Source organism: Pseudophryne corroboree, chromosome 7, assembly GCF_028390025.1.
Source record: "Pseudophryne corroboree isolate aPseCor3 chromosome 7, aPseCor3.hap2, whole genome shotgun sequence".
NCBI classification, from domain to species: Eukaryota; Metazoa; Chordata; class Amphibia; order Anura; family Myobatrachidae; genus Pseudophryne; species Pseudophryne corroboree.
Window position 1 is genome coordinate 318,193,100 of NC_086450.1, and position 21,280 is coordinate 318,214,379.

The 21,280-nt window shown below is 47.8% G+C and overlaps 1 protein-coding gene across 6 annotated transcripts in view; it reads left to right on the forward strand.

The window, feature by feature from the left end:
* The window catches only part of CLEC16A (C-type lectin domain containing 16A), a 954,241-nt gene that overhangs the window by 693,329 nt on the left and 239,632 nt on the right, over positions 1-21,280 (forward strand). For all 6 annotated transcript variants that reach the window (XM_063934295.1, XM_063934294.1, XM_063934290.1 and 3 more), the window contains exons 19-20: positions 3,400-3,551; positions 13,108-13,312. In XM_063934295.1, the coding sequence (XP_063790365.1) occupies positions 3,400-3,551; positions 13,108-13,312 (357 nt within the window). The remainder of the gene's footprint in view (positions 1-3,399; positions 3,552-13,107; positions 13,313-21,280) is intronic.

Sequence of the window (21,280 nt, forward strand, 5' to 3'; positions counted from 1 at the left end):
CGTCCCGCCTAAACAAAAAACTAGATATTGCGCCAGGTCAAGGGACGCTCAGGCAATAGCTGTGGACGCTCTAGTGACACCGTGGGTGTACCAGTCGGTTTATGTATTCCCTCCTCTGCCTCTCATACCAAAGGTACTGAGAATAATAAGAAAACGAGGAGTAAGAACAATACTCGTGGTTTCGGATGGGCCAAGAAGAGCTTGGTACCCAGAACTTCAAGAAATAATATCAGAGGACCCATGGCCTCTACCGCTCAGACAGGATCTGCTACAGCAGGGGCCCTGTCTGTTCCAAGACTTACCGCAGCTGCGTTGGACGGCATGGTGGTTGAATTCCGGATCCTAAAGCAAAAGGGCATTCCGGAGGAAGTCATTCCTACGCTGATAAAAGCCAGGAAAGAAGTAACCGCAAACCATTATCACCGTATTTGGCGAAAATATGTTGCGTGGTGTGAGGCCAGGAAGGCCCCAACGGAGGAATTTCAGCTGGGTCGTTTTCTGCACTTCCTACAGTCAGGAGTGACTATGGGCCTAAAATTGGGTTCCATTAAGGTCCAGATTTCGGCTCTGTCGATTTTCTTCCAGAAAGAACTGGCTACACTGCCTGGAGTTCAGACATTTGTAAAGGGAGTGCTACATATTCAGCCCCTTTTTTGTGCCTTCTGTGGCACTTTGGGATCTCAACGTGGTGTTGAGTTTCTTAAAATCACATTGGTTTGAGCCACTTAAAACTGTGGATTTGAAATATCTCACGTGGAAAGTGGTCATGTTATTGGCCTTGGCTTCGGCCAGGCGTGTGTCAGAATTGGCGGCTTTGTCATGTAAAAGCTCTTATCTGATTTTCCATATGGATAGGGCAGAATTGAGGACTTGTCCCCAGTTTCTCCCTAAGGTGGTTTCAGCTTTTCACTTGAACCAACCTATTGTAGTGCCTGCGGCTACTAGGGACTTGGAAGATTCCAAGTTACTGGACGTAGTCAGGGCCTTAAAAATTTATATTTCCAGGACGGCTGGAGTCAGGAAAACTGACTCGTTTTTTATCCTGTAGGCACCCAACAAAATAGGTGCTCCTGCTTCTAAGCAGACTATTGCTCGCTGAATTTGTAGCACAATTCAGCTGGAGCATTCTGCGGCTGGATTGCCGCATCCTAAATCAGTAACAGCCCATTCCACGAGGAAAGTGGGCTCATCTTGGGCGGCTGCCCGAGGGGTCTCGGCTTTACAACTTTGCCGAGCTGCAACTTGGTCAGGGGCAAACACGTTTGCTAAATTCTACAAATTTGATACCCTGGCTGAGGAGGACCTTGAGTTCTCTCATTCGGTGCTGCAGAGTCATCCGCACTCTCTCGCCCGTTTGGGAGCTTTGGTATAATCCCCATGGTCCTTACGGAGTTCCCAGCATCCACTAGGACGTCAGAGAAAATAAGATTTTACTCACCGATAAATCTATTTCTCGTAGTCCGTAGTGGATGCTGGGCGCCCATCCCAAGTGCGGATTGTCTGCAATACTTGTATATAGTTATTGCCTAACTAAAGGGTTATTGTTGAGCCATCTGTTGAGAGGCTCAGTTATATTTCATACTGTTAACTGGGTATAGTATCACGAGTTATACGGTGTGATTGGTGTGGCTGGTATGAGTCTTACCCGGGATTCAAAATCCTTCCTTATTGTGTCAGCTCTTCCGGGCACAGTATCCTAACTGAGGTCTGGAGGAGGGGCATAGAGGGAGGAGCCAGTGCACACCAGATAGTACCTAATCTTTCTTTTAGAGTGCCCAGTCTCCTGCGGAGCCCGTCTATTCCCCATGGTCCTTACGGAGTTCCCAGCATCCACTACGGACTACGAGAAATAGATTTACCGGTGAGTAAAATCTTATTTTTTTTATGTCAACATGTTAAATGTCGAGATTTTAACCATGTTGACATGTAACTATTGACATTTTGCTTGTCGACATTTGGACTTTGTTTTCAGAGCTTCTTGACATTACTTTGTATTTGCTAGAAGGATAGTCACAGGTGCTTTATTTGAAAACAAATATTATTTTGTAGCATACATAATACATTTATAGAACATAATACATTTATAGAACAGTTCCATTAGAATCTGATTTGTTTCACCTTGAGTAGGCAAGCAGTATGCCTCGCAATTGCTTTCACTGAAACCTGTAGCTACAGCTTATCTGTTCAAGACACACAGATGTGGCAGCAGCCTGAAGCCGTGTGGTCACACCCTATTTTGGCACATGAAAATTTGATCTCCTGCAAAAATCAGGATAGTCAAAAGATATGTGTTAAATATTACCAATCTTGGTCATTAGGACGATAGTAATAATGTTCATAATGTCAACACTAAAATGTTGAGTGTTACGATGTCAACAGCCAACATGTCTGTATACTCAGAATGTTGACGTTTACAATGTTGACATCAGGGATAGTTAGGGTTAGTGGTAGGGGTTAGGGATAGCGCCATTGTTCTAACCGAAATGCAGCCCACTGGAAGAGTCACATGACCGTGGGACCAAGAAAGATGCAACTACAGCTATCGGGTGTGACCACTGGGCCACCAGGGACAATATGTCGACATTCTAACATGTAATTTCATCACTATCCACATTATGAATGTCAGTGTCCGTGTCTTCATGCTAGCACGTTGACCAAACCCTGCCTACACTCATGTTGACATTATGGTTGTCGACATATCTTACCCATACTTGCCTACCTGACCCTCTCCATAAGGGAGAAAATGCTCTGTTCCTGGACTTTCCTGGTAATGTATGATTGCCATCACCTGTGGTGAGCTAGGTAATTGATAAGAAAGGTGTTTCACCTCAGGTGATGGCAATCATACATTACCAGGAAAGTCCAGGAACAGAGCATTTTCTCCCTCATGGAGAGGGTCAGGTAGGCAAGTATGATCTTACCCCCATCTTAGTTTGCTAGAAAAATTACTTTTGGACAACTTTGCCATAATGTTAGTCGGTTCGTGCTTATTGACGAAATAGTTGCAATGTTTCTGCAGTAAAAAAAAAAAAATTCAAGATAATTTTATAGCATTAGCTATAAAGAAAACTAAAGGAAATAACAAACCTCACTTAGGAGTACGCACTAACTCATTACTGGCCAGACTATGAATTCGGTAAGAAGATTGGATTTTGGGGATAGCATGATAGGGCCTGAGTAAATAACCATGGTAAGATGACGCAAAGCAGTCCTCTGAGTGTCTCTTATCTTGTTGCCCCTGTTTGCTCACGTACATTGATTTGCTGGAAAGCATTTTGACTTAAGTAAATTCAGAAAGTAGGATATATCATAGTAGTGTTAATATTTTTTTCATGGCTATCATGGTCAGGCTATAATCCAGCTAGATGTGCTCAATATGAATCTTCTTCTCTTTAACAGATAACAGTGATTTAATAGCTTGCACGGTAATAACCAAGGAAGGAGACCAGGTGCAGAGATTTTTGGCCGTGGACATCTATCAGATGAGCTTGGTGGAGCCGGACAGTAAACGACTTGGTTGGGGAGTTGTGAAGTTTGCTGGTTTATTACAGGTCAGTAATTTGCTGGTGATATTTTTCTTGATCCTTTACACTAAAAATATTTCATTATTACTATGAGAATGTAGACAACCATATCTGCATTAGAGCTTCAATTATTCAGTGAGCAATCGATGTTAAGTCAGCCATTGTGCTTGTGTATCTCACAGTTAAGCTCTTCTCCAGGGACATCATCTACAGGCACTGCTTTGCACATCATGCATTGCCCAGGAGGAACCTAATTAGAATATGGCAGAAATCTCAATCCCTGTTGACCAGTTGTAGTCATTTTATTACTTGTTCTCCTTGTGTGATTTTAATCTTAATAACATTTTCAAATAGTTTTCTTTCATTGGGCTACATAGTGAAATTGTACAAAAATTAGTACAGTAATTGTAACATCTAGGATCAGTGGCGTAACTAGAAGTTTTTCTCCCCCAAGCCAAAAACTTCTTCGGCGCCACATTATGCTACACACTGCAATGCCTCTGATACATTATAGCACATACAATGTCTGTGACACATTATGCCACACACTGTAATGCCTGTGACACATTATGCCACACACCGTAATGCCTGTGACACATGACGACAGGAATCACAATGCCCGTTATACATTATGCTACACACTGCAATGCCCCTGATAGATTATAGCACATACAATGCCTGTGACACATTATGACACACACTGCAATGACCCTGAGACATTATACCACATAAGACAATGCCCGTGATATAGTATACAACACACAGTAATGCGTGACATATACCGCAATGCCCGTTATACATTATGCCACACTGCAGTGACCCTGAGACATTATACCACATACCACAATGCCCGTGATATAGTATACAACACACCGTAATGCCTGACACATTATGACACACACCGCAATGTCCGTGATACATTATGCCACACACTGCAATGACCCTGAGACATTATACCACATATCACAATGCCCGTGATATAGTATACCATACACCGTAATGCCTGTGACACATACCGCAATGCCCGTTATACCCTATTCCACACTGCAATGCCCCTGAGACATTATACCACATACCACAATGCCCGTGATATAGTATGCCACACACCGTAATGCCTGTGACACATTATGACACACACCGCAATGTCCGTGATACATTATGCCACACACCGTAATGCCCATTACACATTAAGTCCTACAGCAGTGGTTTCCAAACTTTTTGTAGTCACGGCACCCTAGAATATCAGAATTTTTTTCACGGCACCCCTAGGCCAAAAATTTCTTATTGAGAAATTTAGAAAGAAATATTACATTAAGTAGATCGCGTTTATATGTCATCTTTAGGGTCAGTTATGTGGTGAGGGACAAGATTTGCTTCTGTTTGTCCCCATATTTTATGACTGGCAGCCACCAGCACAAGTTTTGCCTATTATATTGACCATAAATTATTTGAATTGGTCCTGGACCACCAACCCAGGGCACCCCTGCAAGTGTCCCAAGGCACCCCAGGGAGCCACGGCACACAGTTTGGGAACCACTGTCCTACAGTAAGGCTTCTAATTACTTTTAAATTACCTGCTCGTTGCCAGGGGTTTCATGCTCTTGGTTCCATGGCCCTCATTCCGAGTTGATCGGTCGCAAGGCGAATTTAGCAGAGTTACACACGCTAAGCCGCCGCCTACTGGGAGTGAATCTTAGCTTCTTAAAATTGCGACCGATGTATTCGCAATATTGCGATTACTAACTACTTAGCAGTTTCAGAGTAGCTCCAGACTTACTCTGCCTGTGCGATCAGTTCAGTGCTTGTCGTTCCTGGTTGACGTCACAAACACACCCAGCGTTCGCCCAGGCACTCCCACCGTTTCTCCGGCCACTCCTGCGTTTTTACCGGAAACGGTAGCGTTTTCAACCACACGCCCCTGAAACGCCGTGTTTCCGCCCAGTAACACCCATTTCCTGTCAATCACATTACGATCGCCGGAGCGAAGAAAAAGCCGTGAGTAAAAATACTTTCTTCATAGTAAAGTTACTTGGCGCAGTCGCAGTGCGAACATTGCGCATGCGTACTAAGCGGATTTTCATTGCGATGCGATGAAAAATACCGAGCGAACAACTCGGAATGAGGGCCCATGCACGGTGCCAGGGATTTTCATGCTCAGGGTGTCATGCTCGTTGCCAGGTGTTTCATGCACTGGGTGTCATGCTCGTTGCCAGGGGTTTCATGCACTGGGTGTCATGCTCGTTGCTAGGGGGTAGTGCTTGTTGCTAGGGCTGTGCTCCCAGTGCCACACATGTCCCCAGTGCCAGATATACCCCCACGGTGCCAGGTACTCACATGCCCCCAGTGCCAAATATAGCCCCCCCCCCCCCCCCGTGCCACATATGCCCCCAGTGCCAGATATTCCCCCACAGTGCCAGGTGCTCACATGCTCCCAGTGCCAAATATAGCCCCCCCCCCCCCCCCCCCCCATGTGCCCGGTACACATACAGTGCCATATATGCCCCCTCAGTGCCATATATGCCCCCTCAGTGCCCCCCTCTAGTGCCACATATGCCCCCAGTGCCAGATATTCCCCCACAGTGCCAGGTGCCTACATGCCCCCAGTGCCAAATATAGCCCCCCCCCATGTGCCAGGTACACATACAGTGCCATATATGCCCCCTAAGTGCCCCCCCCAGTGCCATATATGCTCCCCCAGTGCCATATATGCCCCCTCAGTGCCCCCCCAGTGCCATATATGCCCCCTCAGTGCCCCTCCTGTGCCATATATGCCCCCTCAGTGCCCCCCCCCAGTGCCATATATGTCCCCTCAGTGCCCCCCCCGCGCTCCCCCGTTGCTGTGTTGGAGGGACAAGGAGGGCACAGCGCGCGCCTCTCCCGTGTCCCTCCTGCATCTCCGTCGGGTCTAATAAAGGAAGTGCCGGTTCGTGAGCCAATCAGAGCTCACGAACGGCACTTCCTTTATTAGACCCGACGGAGATGCAGGAGGGACACGGGAGAGGCGCGCGCTGTGCCCTCCGTGTCCCTCCTTACAGCAGGGAGGGTTAGTGACAACAGATTGACATGCGGACGCTCGTCCGCATGTCAATCTGCTCTAAATCAGTGGCGCCCCCGCAGCCGCTCGCCCCCCAGCCACCGCGAGGGCTGCGGGGGCAGTAGTTACGCCACTATCTAGGATAGTTCATTCTTTGTTAACTATAAACCATTCAAAGTGGGGTGGGGGGCTGATGACATTTTGGTGGTCAGTACTTTCAATTAGTAAATTGCATCCTAATCTATTCAAGGCTTTGTCACATTTCTAAACCTGTTTGGCATGCTAAATGACCAAACTTGTATGCTTCTGCCTTTTATACCACTGCTGCCCCTTCTTATAAGCACTCCTGACCAAAGTGCTTTAGGGGGATGGTAGGATAAGAGCACTGCCCATTATGAAATGAACGTGCAATTATTGATCCTTAGCTATGCCACTTTGATCTCATCTGAAGATGACAGGGGACTTGTTTTTATTTTCACTTTCTCTTGCATGCTGGGGTCCATTTAGTACCATGGGGTATAGACGGGTCCTTTGGGAGCCACTGGCACTTTAAGAGTTTAATAGTGTGGGCTGGCTCCTCCCTCTATGCCCCTCCTACCAGACTCGGTTTAGAAAATGTGCCCGGAGGAGCCGGTCACAGCTAGGGGAGCTCTTAGGAGTTTTTCTAGTTTTATTTTTTTTCTAAGAGTGTTAGGCACACGGAGGTTGCTGGCAACAGCCTCCCTGCTTCGTGGGACTTAGTGGGGGAGTAGGAACCAACTATAGAAGTTAATGGTTCTCTATCTCCGCTGACGAGACACTGAGCTCCTGAGGGTGCTGATTGCAAGTCCACGAGACGACCGCTCACTCCCGCAGCACGGCCGTCACCCCCTAACAGAGCCAGAAGAAAGAAGAGTGGTGAGTACAGCGCCAGTGGTCCAGTTAGCGGGTCGCCAGCGGGAATGGCGGCACATGGGTGGGTGCGCAGTTCTGGCAGGCTGCGCTCCATACAGGCTCAGCAACATGTGTATGTAGATGCTGCTGAGGGGCGTCCTGGGCCAGGAAGATCACCCTAACACTGGTGTATATAGCTAACAGGGGCTAAACCCGCTGTTAGCACCATGAGACCTCAGACCAGTATAATCATTGTGCGGGAAGCAGCACGCCATTACGGGGTGCGGGGCTTCTCCTCATAGCGGATCCAGCACTCACCAGCGCCATTTTCTCCCTGCAGAACGCTGAACAGGACGCTGACAGGTAGCGCTGAACCCCACATAACTCCAGTTACTGCGGTACCAGGGTGTTATAGACAGGGGGGGAGAGTGTAGTTAGTACTATTCAACCTATTAAGGTTGATTAGTCAGCGCCGGGCTTTTATCCTAACTGTCCACAGGGGCGCTGTGTGGCTAGCTCTTTATACTCTGTGACGGTACTCTGGGGGAAACTGTGTCTGACATTTTCCTGTATGTGTGTGTGTGTGAGAGTATATATCCACATTACCATGTCTAAGGGCTCTGTATCATGTGCTGCAGAGAGTGTATCTTCCGCAGAGGAGTCTATTCCATGTACTCAGGACTGCAATGTGCTTTCCCAGCCTTCTGAATCTGAACCCCCATGGGTGAATTCTTTAAGGGGAATGATATCCCAGATTTCATCAAGGATGTCCCATAATGAGAAAGAGACGCAGTTTTTGAGAAAATCTGTAGAGGGGTTGCAGCATTCAGCTCCCACTACTTCCTCTACTAACCCACCTACATACACAAAGAAGCGTACACTTGCCCAGATAATGCAAGTTGATACTGATACCGACTCTGATACAGGGGACGGTGATGGGGATATGCAGGGAGGTGATGCATCCCTTGCTAAGGGGGTGCAGTTAATGACTGAAGCCATTAGGGATGTTTTACATATTTCTGAGAAGGTTCCTGAACAAGTAGAGGAATCTTATTTTACGGAAAATAGGAAATACTCGCTCACCTTCCCGGCTTCTAAGGAGTTAAATTCTTTATTTGAAAAATCCTGGGAAAACACAGAAAAAAAATTCCAGATCCCTAAAAGAATTCTCATTGCTTTCCAATTCCCTGAGAAGGATAGAAAGAAGTGGGAAAACCCACCTATAGTAGATGCTTCTGTTTCTAGGTTGTCTAAAAAGGTGGTTTTACCTGTCCCTGGTTCAAAAGAGCCGGCTGACCGCAAGATTGAGACTACGTCACTATACACTGCTACAGGCGTGGCTTTAAGGCCCACTATTGCTTGTGCGTGGATTTCTAAAGCCATAGTAAAGTGGTCAGGCACATTACTAGAGGACTTAGATACTATGGATATGTGTGACATTGAATTGTTTTTGCGTCACATACAGGATTCTGCTGGGTTCATGGTGGAGGCCATGAAGGACCTTGGCATGCTGAACGCGAGGGCTACTTCCATGGCGGTTTCGGTGCGCAGAGGACTCTGGCTACGCTAATGGACTGCGGATGCAGAATTCAAGAAAAGTGTGGAGAACCTACCCTTCACAGGTCAGGCTCTGTTTGTGGATGCATTGGATGCATGGATCTTCACGGCAACTGCGGGTAAGTCAACCTTTCTCTCCGCAGCAGCACCACCGACTAGGAAATCTTATCCTACATCTACACTGCAGTCCTTTCGGACCGCAAAATTTTAAAAATCCAAATCCCCTTCCACCTTCTTTAGGGGTGGTCGGGAAAAATCCAGAAAACCTGCACCAACAGGTTCTCAGGAACAGAAACCAGGTTCTGTTTCCTCAAAATCTTCAGCAGGATGGTGGTCCTCCCAGCCAGGAGATCGGGCAGGTGGGAGCGAGACTAAAAAATTTCAGTCACATCTGGGCGTCATCATGCCAAGACCCCTGGGTGACAGACATGTTACCCAGGGCTACAGACTGGAGTTCCAGGAACTTCCACCTCACAGATCATTCCGCTTATCTCCGATTTGCGCTGCTGGATTGTCACTATCAGTTCCAGGCACTGCCTTTTGGCCTCTCCACAGCACCAAGGGTGTTCACCAAGGTCATGGCAGAGATGATGCTACTCCTTCGCAGGCAAGGAGTGAACAAAATTCCATATCTGGATGATCTGCTGATAAAAGCATCTTCCAGGGAGAGGTTGTTGCAGAGAATTGCTCTCTCAACTCGACTACTCCAGGATCACGGGTGGATCCTGAACCTTCCAAAGTCACATTTGGAAGTGCAGCGGGTGTTTCTGCCAGTGGAGAAAGCATTGGTGATCCAATCAATGGTTCGGGATGTCTTGAAGCCAGCCCAGGTGTCTGTTCATCAGTGCATTCGCCTTCAGGGGAAGATGATTGCCTCCTATGTGGCTCTACAATATGGAAGATTCCATGCAAGGTTCTTCCTGCTGGATCTCCTGGACAAGTGGTCAGGATCACACCTTCACATGTACCAGCGGATACACCTGTCGCCGAAAGCCAGAATTTCACTCCTCTGGTGACTGCAAACTTCTCACCTACTCGAGGGCCGCAGGTTCGGGATTCAGAATTGGATCCTTCTAACCACGGATGCAAGTCTCAGAGGTTGGGGAACGATCACCCAAGGGGAAAACGTCCAAGGAAGGTGGTCAAGTCTGGAATCCATCCTTCCGATAAACATTCTGGAGCTAAGGGCCATATACAACGGCCTTCTTCAAGCGGCGCATCTTCTGCAAGATCTGGCCATTCAGGTTCAGTCGGACAATGTAACGGCAGTGTCCTACATACACCCACAGGGCGAAACGAAGAGCAGAGCGGCAATGTCAGAGGTAACATGAATCCTCCTCTGGGCAGAAAAGCATGCGGTGGCGCTATCAGCAATCTTCATTCCGGGAGTGGACAACTGGGAAGCGGACTTCCTCAGCAGACACGATCTCCATCCAGGAGAATGGGGCCTCCACCCGGAGGTATTCGCAGAGGTGACGAGCCGATGGGGTGTACCTCCGGTAGATATGATCGCGTCTCGCCTCAACAAGAAGCTTCGGAGGTACTGTTCCAGGTCGAGAGACCCACAGGCAGTGGCGGTGGACGCACTGGTAACTCTGTGGGTGTTCCAGTCAGTGTATGTGTTCCCTCCACTTCCACTCATCCCAAGGATTCTCAAACTAATAAAAAGAACAAGAGTTCAGGTGATCCTCATTGCTCCGGACTGGCCAAGAAGGGCTTGGTGTGCGGATCTTCTGGAATTACTGCTGGAGGATCCGAGGCCTCTTCCTCTTCGCGAGGACCTTCTGCAACAGGGGCCGTTCACCTATCAAGACTTACCGCGGCTACGTTTGACAGCATGGAGGTTGAACGCCTGATCTTAGCTCGGAAGGGCATTCCGAAAAATGTAATTCCTACCCTGATTCAAGCTAGGAAGGGAATTACGTCTAAACATTACCATCTGATTTGGAAAAAGTATGTGTCTTGGTGTGAATCCAAGAAGTTTCCAACGGTGGAGTTTCAACTGGGACAGTTTCTCTTCTTTCTGCAAGCAGGTGTGGATGTGGGCCTTCGCTTGGGCTCCAGAAAGGTTCAAATTTCGGCCTTGTCCTCTTTCTTCCAGAAGCAATTGGCCGCCCTCCCTGAGGTTCAGACTTTCTTGAAAGGAGTTCTGCACATCCATCCACCTTTTGTGCCTCCTACGGCACCTTGGGATCTTAATGTGGTGCTGCAGTTCCTGCAATCAGATTGGTCCGATCCTTTGCAGGAGGTGAACGTCAAGTTTCTTACGTGGAAGGCGGTCACATTGTTGGCATTGGCATCTGCTAGACGTGTGTCAGAATTGGGGGCATTGTCATGCAAGAGCCCCTACTTGATTTTTCATGAAGATAGGGCTGAGCTCAGAACGCGTCAACAATTTCTTCCGAAAGTTGTGTCAGCCTTTCGTATCAACCAACCTATTGTGGTGCCAGTGGCTACTGACTCCTCAATTACCTCAAAGTCCTTGGATGTGGTGAGGGCTTTGAAAATTTATGTGGAGAGAACTTCTCATCACAGGAAGTCGGACGCTTTATTTGTCCTTTATGATCCCAACAAGATTTGGTGTCCTGCTTCTAAGCATACGATTTCTCGCTCGATCAAGTTTACTATCCAGCATGCTTTTTCGACGGATTTATTAAGGCCCACTCTACTCGTAAAGTGGGTTCTTCCTGGGCGGCTGCCCGGGGTGTCTCGGCTTTACAGCTTTGCCGAGCAGCTACTTGGTCTGGGTCGAACACGTTTGCTAAGTTCTCCAATTTCGATACTTTGGCCTCTGAGGACCTAAAGTTTGGTCAATCTGTTCTGCAGGAACCTCAGCACTCTCCCTCCCGTACTGGGAGCTTTGGCACATCCCCATGGTACTAAATAGACCCCAGCATCCTCTAGGACGTAAGAGAAAATAGGATTTTAATTACCTACCGGTAAATCGTTTTTTTGTAGTCCGTAGAGAATGCTGGGCGCCCGCCCAGTGCTTCGTATTCCTGCATTGTTACTTGATTAAATATTGTTGTTTCAGCCGTTGCTGAATTGTTCCAAGTTGGTTAGCTTGGCTTTCCTTTTTGTTATGTGTGAGCTGGTATGAATCTCACCACTATCTGTGTAATTCCTTCTCTCGAAGTATGTCATCTCCTCGGGCACAGTTTCTAGACTGAGTCTGGTAGGAGGGGCATAGAGGGAGGAGCCAGCCCACAGTATTAAACTCTTAAAGTGCCAGTGGCTCCCAAAGGACCCGTCTATACCCCATGGTACTAAATGGACCCCAGCATCCTCTACGGACTACGAGAAAAGGATTTACCAGTAGGTAATTAAAATCCTATTTTTTGCCTTAAGACTCTGTAGTCAGCAGAGGTGGACAGTTCACGATCAGCATGCTCTTGTATAGGATATACAGTAAGTGCTCCTACCGCTCATTACTTTCTATTGCACACATCTATGTACACTGCTACTAGTTACAGTAAGTACATGGTTGGGACTAGCTTACCACTACATCCATGCCACATACTTAATGTACTAAGTATAAGCTCCATGACTGTACACTGCAAAAAGAAAAAATCAAATGCAAGCGCACATTCACCGAGCACTACAGTAGTCATGTCTAATGACTATGTACAAATATTATTATTAGTATTATTACCAGTTATTTACAGTTTATAGAGCATACATATTCTGCAGCACTTTATAGAGAATATTTGGCCATTCACATAAGTCCCTGCCCCAGTGGAGCTTACAATCTATATTCCCTACCACATGTACACACAGACACATTCATGCTAGGGTTAATTTGGTTGGGAGCCAATTAACCTACCAGTATATTTTTGGACTGTGGGATGTAACCGGAGGAAATCCACGCAAGCACGGGGAGAATATACAAACTCCACACAGTAAGGTCCATGGTTGGAATTGAACCCATGACCTCAATGCTGTGAGGCAGTAATGCTAACCATTATACTATCTGTGCTGCCCATCATACATGTTTTCATTCTATACAACCACAACATGGAGGTTATACAGTACACTTGTACTGATTAGTGTGTTATCCTGTTTTTTTCCATAACAATATGGATTTTTATTTTATAGTAAAGCCATGTTTATTCTTCTTAGGATATGCAAGTAACTGGTGTAGAAGATGACAGTAGAGCACTGAATATAACAATCCACAAACCAGCATCAACTCCGCACTCAAAGCCATACCCCATCCTTCAAGCAACATTCATCTTCTCAGACCACATCCGCTGTATCATAGCCAAACAAAGACTGGCTAAAGGGCGCATTCAGGCACGACGGATGAAGATGCAAAGGATAGCTGGTAAGTGCCGTTCATATACTTCTTGTCTCCAGTGGATATATACAGAGAAAACTCTTAAAAGCAAAGTTTCCGATCCCTTAAAACAGTGAGCAATGCAGCGTAGACTGAAAGAAACGGTCCAGTTTACAGCCACCAATAAAATAGGGCATAATGTATGCTGCATAACGAGGGGTGAAAATTAGTTGCAGAGCTCCATGGCAAAATTTGAGTTGGGGAATCGGAGATGCTGCTCTAGCCCAAAGTGCCCCCAAAAGAAAAGAATTGGTGCCGATTTTGAGCATGCCCGGTCCAAGAGTACTTTTAAGAGCAGAGTGGGGACTACAGAGGAGCAAGGTGTCAGGAGGGCTTGGACACCTGGCATTGATAACTCCACTCACCTCCAGCATCCATAGAAACTGCACCTCCATTAATTCTGCCACTGTGTGCCAGAAGGTATAGAGGAGTCCGAGTACTATTTAAATCAGTAGGAATCGACACAGTACATTATATGTATGCAATTGTTTTACTAAATTATATTTTTTCCCCATATAAATAATTGAGTAAATGATATGTTAGTGACATGCAGATCGTAGTATTGGTTGATAAAGGGAATTTAAAAATAACAAAAAGGTAAAAGCGTTATGTGAGATGGCGAGAGGATAATTAGAGGATGCATTTAGAATTGCGTAGGTTTAATGGCAGAACCTGCTGTTTATATATGGGAGGGTCCACCACTTGCAGAGAAATATAAGGATACTAAGTCACCTAAATTATTTGTGACTCTATTAAAGCATAAGCCGGTAGGCCTACATAGTTGTCCCTCATCCTTTTACTTTCTATATGTTATTAATGCTGTCACTACTGTCATTTTGGTAGAACATCACAAGCTGTCAGGAAAAATGCTGACATCCAAAGCCTAGTAAGTGAGTCAGGACCCGAATAATGGTTCTTGCTCCCACCCTACCATACAATTGTTGGTGTACACAGTGTTCTAGTGAATAATAACTTACAAATGTGTCCTCATACACCTAGTCTCAATACACCGTGCGGTGCTAGATGCCTGGTGTAGGTCAGCCTTGCTGAGAGGTGTAGCTGCTCTTTAGTGTTTTTTTCATTGTAATGTGCGTCTTAGTCGATTCAACTAAACCGAGACTGCGCTGATTAGTTTGATATGCAACACTTGTATAACTATGTACAGCTGAGTCTGTGGACGAAGCACAATGGAACTGGGTGTGAAGTAAAGCTGCTACATGGTAGCACTTCGTCTACAGCAGCAGTGGCCGGACTTTTGGGACCTGGGATCTATTTTTTGTTCACTTACTTACCAGTGATCTACCGGCGTCAAATAACACCAGTAATAATGCGCACATTTAAAAATAGCATTAAGAATGACATCAAACAATCCCCCTCAGTACAAATCCCCCCCTTGTGCAGATACCCCCCCCCTCCCACTCCCCTGCATAGTAGCCTCCTGTACAATACCCTGGTCCGTGCAAATCCCCCACTTTGCGGATACCCCCCCTTACAGTCCCCTCCATAATAGCCCCCTGTACAATAATCCTCTTTGTGCAGATCCTCCACCCTTTGCAGATCCCCTTTGTGTACAAAAACCCTTTGTGAAGATACCACACTCTGTAAAGATCCGACCCTTTGCAGATCGTCCCTCCCCTTGTGAAGAAACCCCCCTTTGCATAACTTACCTGACAAGTTGTCACGCTGACTAGCTTCAGTCCTCCCTCTCCCCGCAGTCACGGCTCCCGCTTTCACGCTGCATTGCCTCCCACTGGCTGCTTCTCCTGACATCGCCACCACCTACTGTATCAAACTGGATCCAACTAGCGCCCAGGCTCCTCACATCACGGGTGATGTCATTACGTCACCTGTGCACCCGCACACTGCATCCCTGGGATCTGTGAAGAGAAGCAGCGGCGGCAGGCTCCTTACAGTTATTCTCTGTTAAGTCTGTCGCGATATACCGGTGGATGCTCTGCGAGCTACCGGTAGATCACAATCTACCTTTTGGCCACTCCTGGTCTACAGGTTCAAACTCAGTCGCTCACAGATATACAAATGTCACATATATTAATCAGTGCAGTCTGGTGAAGTGGTTTTGTTTGTTATGTTTGGCGTGACTGTAGCAATAGTATATAATGGACACATCTGTACTTAGCAGACCACGTAGTAGATATTTGATGTTTGTTTTGTTTTGTGGTCCAGTTATTGTGACCTTGATCCATGCTCAAGAGATCCATTACCTGAATCACTCCAGTGATTCTTTACATAGAACAGTCGCCTTTGCACACACGAATATTTTACTTTAAAAAGCTTTATTCTTGATTACAATACAGGTTGAGTATCCCATATCCAAATATTCCGAAATACGGAATATTCCGAAATACGGACTTTTTTGAGTGAGAGTGAGATAGTGAAACCTTTGTTTTTTGATGGCTCAATGTACACAAACTTTGTTTAATACACAAAGTTATTAAAAATATTGTATTAAATGACCTTCAGGCTGTGTGTATAAGGTGTATATGAAACATAAATGAATTGTGTGAATGTAGACACACTTTGTTTAATGCACAAAGTTATACAAAATATTGGCTAAAATTACCTTCAGGCTGTGTATATAAGGTGTATATGTAACATAAATGCATTCTGTGCTTAGATTTAGGTCCCATCACCATGATATCTCATTATGGTATGCAATTATTCCAAAATACGGAAAAATCCCATATCCAAAATACCTCTGGTCCCAAGCATTTTGGATAAGGGAGACTCAACCCTGTATTGCTAAATTCTTTCACTGGAATCAATGAACAGCTATTTGCCTAAATTTATGTTCATAGCTGAAGCAATAGAGAAAGCGGTTTCAAATAAACTGGAAGCTAGACGGTGTGGTTAAGGAGCGCATGTGTGATCTTGTGACAGAGGTTTCATTTAGTTTCGCTTTTGAATAGCTTGGGATATTCCATAAGAGGTGTTAGAACCTCAAGAACATGATTTCCTCAATTAGGCTTAATGCTAGGGGCTTATGTTAGGTTTATATTTATACTGTTTTTCCTTACTGCCTATGAGCAAAGCACAGAAAACAAGTTATGAACCGCTCTGGAGCTGCCTATTACCCCTGCTACTTTAATTAAAAAAAAGAAAATGGTATGTGTTTTGGAGGGAGGAGGACGGGGCGGGGGGAGTAGTTGGTGATGGGGTGTCAGCCTCTTGTGCTAAAAAGCAGTCTGTATAAACATGAAAGGTAAAACAGCACTATGGGTAAAACCAATAATATTGTACCTTGATAATAAATACAAATCAACTTTTTAATTAAATATAAAAATATATAAACGGTATGAGCATATAATTTATCAGTAAAAATCCATTCTATCCATAAGCATGTAACAGTACACGACATTGACACAGAGTGGAATTCATGCCCCAATAGTATATCTGCTATATTGTTAATGCCTCTGATAAGGGTCTAATATTCTCAGTATGATGCGTAGAAATAGAGTTCAATCCAGGTACACCAGTCACAATATATTACCAATACATAGAATGTGCAAGGAATCCTCACAAGTCTGATGGCTGTGGATAGTATTGGCTGAATAAGTGAACGTTTATCCTGTACTGGTCTTTTAAGAATGGTACAGTCTTAGGGGTCCTGTTGTTGTTGGTATAATAGCTGCTTAACGCGTTTTGCTGAGGCAATGTCTCTCAGCTTCTCCAGAAGCAAGTATGAGGAGCTCACTGGAAATGCTAATAATTGTGCACAAAACTTAATTGCAGATTTGTACCAGCTGTGACGCTGGTTAGACGGATCAAGCTGTACAATTAAAAATATGAATAAAAGTAATCTTAAGGAGAAAATCTTAGTATCCAACGTAAATTCAATCGGAGAACCATTAAAACTAGGCATATTGGGGGTAATTCCAAGTTGATCGCAGCAGGAATTTTGTTAGCAGTTGGGTAAAACCATGTGCACTGCAGGGGAGGCAGATATAACATTTGCAGAAAGAGTTAGATTTGGATGGGTTATTTTATTTCTGTGCAGCGTAAATACTGGCTGCTTTATTTTTACACTGCAAATTAGATTGCAGATTGAACTCACCACACCCAAATCTATCTTTCTCTGCACATGTTATATCTGCCTCCCCTGCAGTGCAGATGGTTTTGCCCAACTGCTAACAAAATTCCTGCTGCGATCAACTTGGAATTACCCCCATTGTGAATAACAACCCTTTGACAAAAACGGTGGTTGGCAAAGCGCTAGATTTGTCATATGAAATCACATGATCGGAGTTATCAGCCGCACTGTGTTATGGGAAATGGAGTCCATTTGCACTGATTGCCTAGTTGTTCATACTGTGTTCTCTACATCATTTGGCCATGTGATCAGAGTCAGGAAATCATGGGGTAACATGACATGATTCCCAATTGATTGGAAACCAAAGCTGGGCATAATCTGAACCTACCTGTATGATAACAGTAAATTAGTATGTTGGTCGTAATCCCCTGTGTGGCTATATGAAAACTGAATGTTTACAAAAAGTGTATATCTCCTATATAATAGCCCAGATCTGTGACTTTGTGACTCATTTGCTAACGCTGGGCGGAGTCACAACACTGGGCGGAGTTAGTCAAATGAGTCACAGATCTGGCCAAATCTATAGGAGACTAGGAGCAGAAGCAGATAGTATGGGCATGGCACAGGCAGGGGTGCATACCTCCCAGCTTTCTTCAGGAGCTTTCTTCAGGCAGAAGGAGGGACACGCACTCGGCGAAAAGGGGGCGTGGCTTCACGGGAGGGCCCCCGTTTTCGTCAGTGAGGGGGCTTGCCCAGCGCTTTGTGAGCTGCTGTCATGCCCCCAAGGGCTGATTATGAGTCCGGGGGCCCAGGGCACTTGAGACAGGGGAGCCCTATCTCATTGCTGTGCCTGCTGTGGGTGGGGGCGTGGCCTAGTCGCGCCCCGCGAGGCCACACCCCCTTATGCAAATTCCGGGATTTTTTTATTTTATTTTTTTTAATGGAATTTTGGCCCCTCAGCTAGGGCTAAATGCAGAGGAGGTGGTCGCTCCCCCCTACACACCCGCACAGGCAGAAGAAAGCAGGGAGACTGCTGCCTCCCTGCAATACCACAGACCTGCCAATACGCAGCAGCGTGTGCTGACTGTAGCACAATGCTGCCGTTGTTGCTGGCAGGACGGGGGAGCTTCTGAGCTGGGACAGAGCTACTCGAGCCGGGGGGCCCCCTAAAACTGTGGGGCCAACGGTACGTACCCCCTGCCCCCCCCCCCTTAATCCGGTTCTGCTGCTGGAACCCCCCCTTAATCCATACCCCCTGATACCCCCTCTCCCTCTGTCTCCACTATTCACCGCTGCTCTGCTAAGCAGAACAGCGAGTACAGGAGCTTTCCAACTGACCCCCTCCCCCCCCCACCGCAGGACACTGCGACCCGCGGGTGGGACAGCGGGGCAGACCCAAAAAAATGGAACTGTCCAGCGAAAATTGGGACATTTAGGAGGTATGGGGGTGTTTGAGGGGGTATGCCGTACAGACAGACGGGCACCGGCTCACTGTGTGCTTGACCCCCCACATCAGCATACTCAGCAGGGTCTCTCTGGCGCGGAGGAGCGTCACTTTCTGGCACACTCCACGCTTCTTAGCTGCAGTTTTGTGGGGCACCAGCCGCTGTGCAGGTTCCGTACTGCCTCTGTTATCTCCAGCCCCGGCAACCCCACCGCTAGCTGCAGCGCTGCCACCCGCAGTGAGGTGCGCCCAGCTCCTTCACACACTTTAGCCGGCGGGTAGCGCTGCAGAAGTCCGAGCTGCTTGCAGGCTCCGACCCCCTCCTCCCTCCAGCCGCAGCGTCTCCTGGGAGCTAACCAGTCACTCCCAGTCTCCCCTTACCACAGTACCCAGCAGCCGCGAGGTCCGCGCCACGTGCATGCTATGACTCCCTCCAGCCGCAGCATCTCCTGGGGGCTAACCAGTCACTCCCAGTCTCCCCTTACCACAGTGCCCGGCAGCTGCGCGAGGTCTGCGGTGTGTGACTGAGGAGGGGGGGAGGGATGCGGACGGGCAGAGGAAGCAGGACTCCAGCCTAAGAGAGTCAGCCATGCCAAGTCTCCACCAGCAGCAGATCCCAACAGGTTGGAGTGGAACAACAGCAGCCAGCAGCAGTGACTCCGGTAAGACACATCTGTCTGTCACCACTGTTTTGTCCCTAATACCAATCTCTCCCGTGCCCTGTGTTCTGTCATGTCCCTGTCACCCCTGGCCTTGCCCTGCCACCCTTATCCTGGCCCTTTCACCCTTATCCTGGCCCTTTCACCCTTATCCTGGCCCTTTCACCCTTATTCTGGCCCTTTCACCCTTATCCTGGCCCTGTCACCCTTATGCTGGCACTGTTACCCCTATCCTGGCCCTGTTACCCCTGTGCTTGCCCTGTCAACCCTATACTGGCCCTTTCACCCCTGTCCTGGTCCTACTGCCCCTACCCTGGCCCTGTCACCCTTATCCTGTCCCTGTCATTTTTGTCCTGGCCCCGTCGCCCCTGTCCTGGCCCCGTCACCCCTGTTCTGACCCTGTCACCCCTGTCCTGGCCCCGTCAACCCTGTTCTGACCCTGTCACCCCTGTCCTGGCCCTGTAACTGCATACCCTCCAACTACCTTTTTGGCAGGTACAGTACCCGCAGCGCCTCCAGACCTCTCCCTAATGCACCACACCTCTGCACCTTCCCCTCCACCACATGCGGCACTCCACCCCTCCCCCACACGCTGTGCCTCCAGACCCCCTACACCACCCGCGGCTCCCACTCCTCCGCCCCTTCACCACCCACAGCCCCTCCAGGCCCCCTCCACCATCCACCCCCCTTATATGTCTCCCCCCACACCTGCCCCCTCCACCCGCAGCATCTGCAGACACCCTCCTCCATCCGCGGTCCCCCCCTCCCCCACCAATGGCACCCCCGCACCTGCCCCTCCACCACCTGCTGCACCTCCGGACCTCCTTCCCCATCCACCGCACCACCCGTACCTGCCCCTCCCCTACCCATGGCGCCTGCGGACCCCTACCCCACCCCCGGCACTCCCGCTCCTTCCCATCCCACAGCACCTCTGGAACCCTTCACCCATCCACAACATCCCCACACCTGCCCCTCTCCCACCCGTGGCACTCCTGCCCCTCCCCCACCTGCAGTGCCTCCGGACCCCTCCCCCATCTGCATCCCCCACTCCTCTGCACCTCCCCCACCCGCAGCACCTCCCGACTCTTCCCCATCCGGCCCCCCCCCCCACTTCCGCCCCCCCCCCCCGCACCCGCTACATTCTGTACATCGTGCCCTGCAGGTGCTGTTCACGCCGTCGCAAGGGGCTGCGCCTCCTTCACCATCGCACACCCTTTCATTGTGCAATATTTAACCACTAACAAAGGAATGCAGGTAATACTTCATATAATACAAATATTGAACCCCAGAAAGGCATGCAAGGGTTAAGGGGGCGTAGCCCCTTGCAACGGTGTGAAGAGCGCCCGTAGGGCGCGATGAAGCACCTAGTATAATATATATGCAATAATGGCATTGACCATTTATTCATAAGTTTCTATAGTCACAGGACTCTCGATCACATGACTTTCATATAAACTAAGTACTCAGACCTATGTTCAGCCATTTGTTATGATTTAATTTGTCTTAAAGACATTAAATACTGACAGGAGACCGCCAGTCAGAATACCGGCGGCAGGATCCCAACCTTTAGATGCCCAGCGAGGGGGGGGAGGGTGAGCGAAACGAAGCCCCTTGCGAGCTCACTGTGCTCGCCATGCTGCAGGTTCGGTGATGAACTGCGCTTGCCACAGGTTCTATTCCCGCTCTGTGGGTGTCATGGACACCCACGAGTGGGAATAGTCCCTGTTGGGCGGCATGCTGACTGTCGGGATAGTGAAGGGTCCAGGATGTAAGTGCCGGTATTGTAACCGGCGGTCTCCTGACTG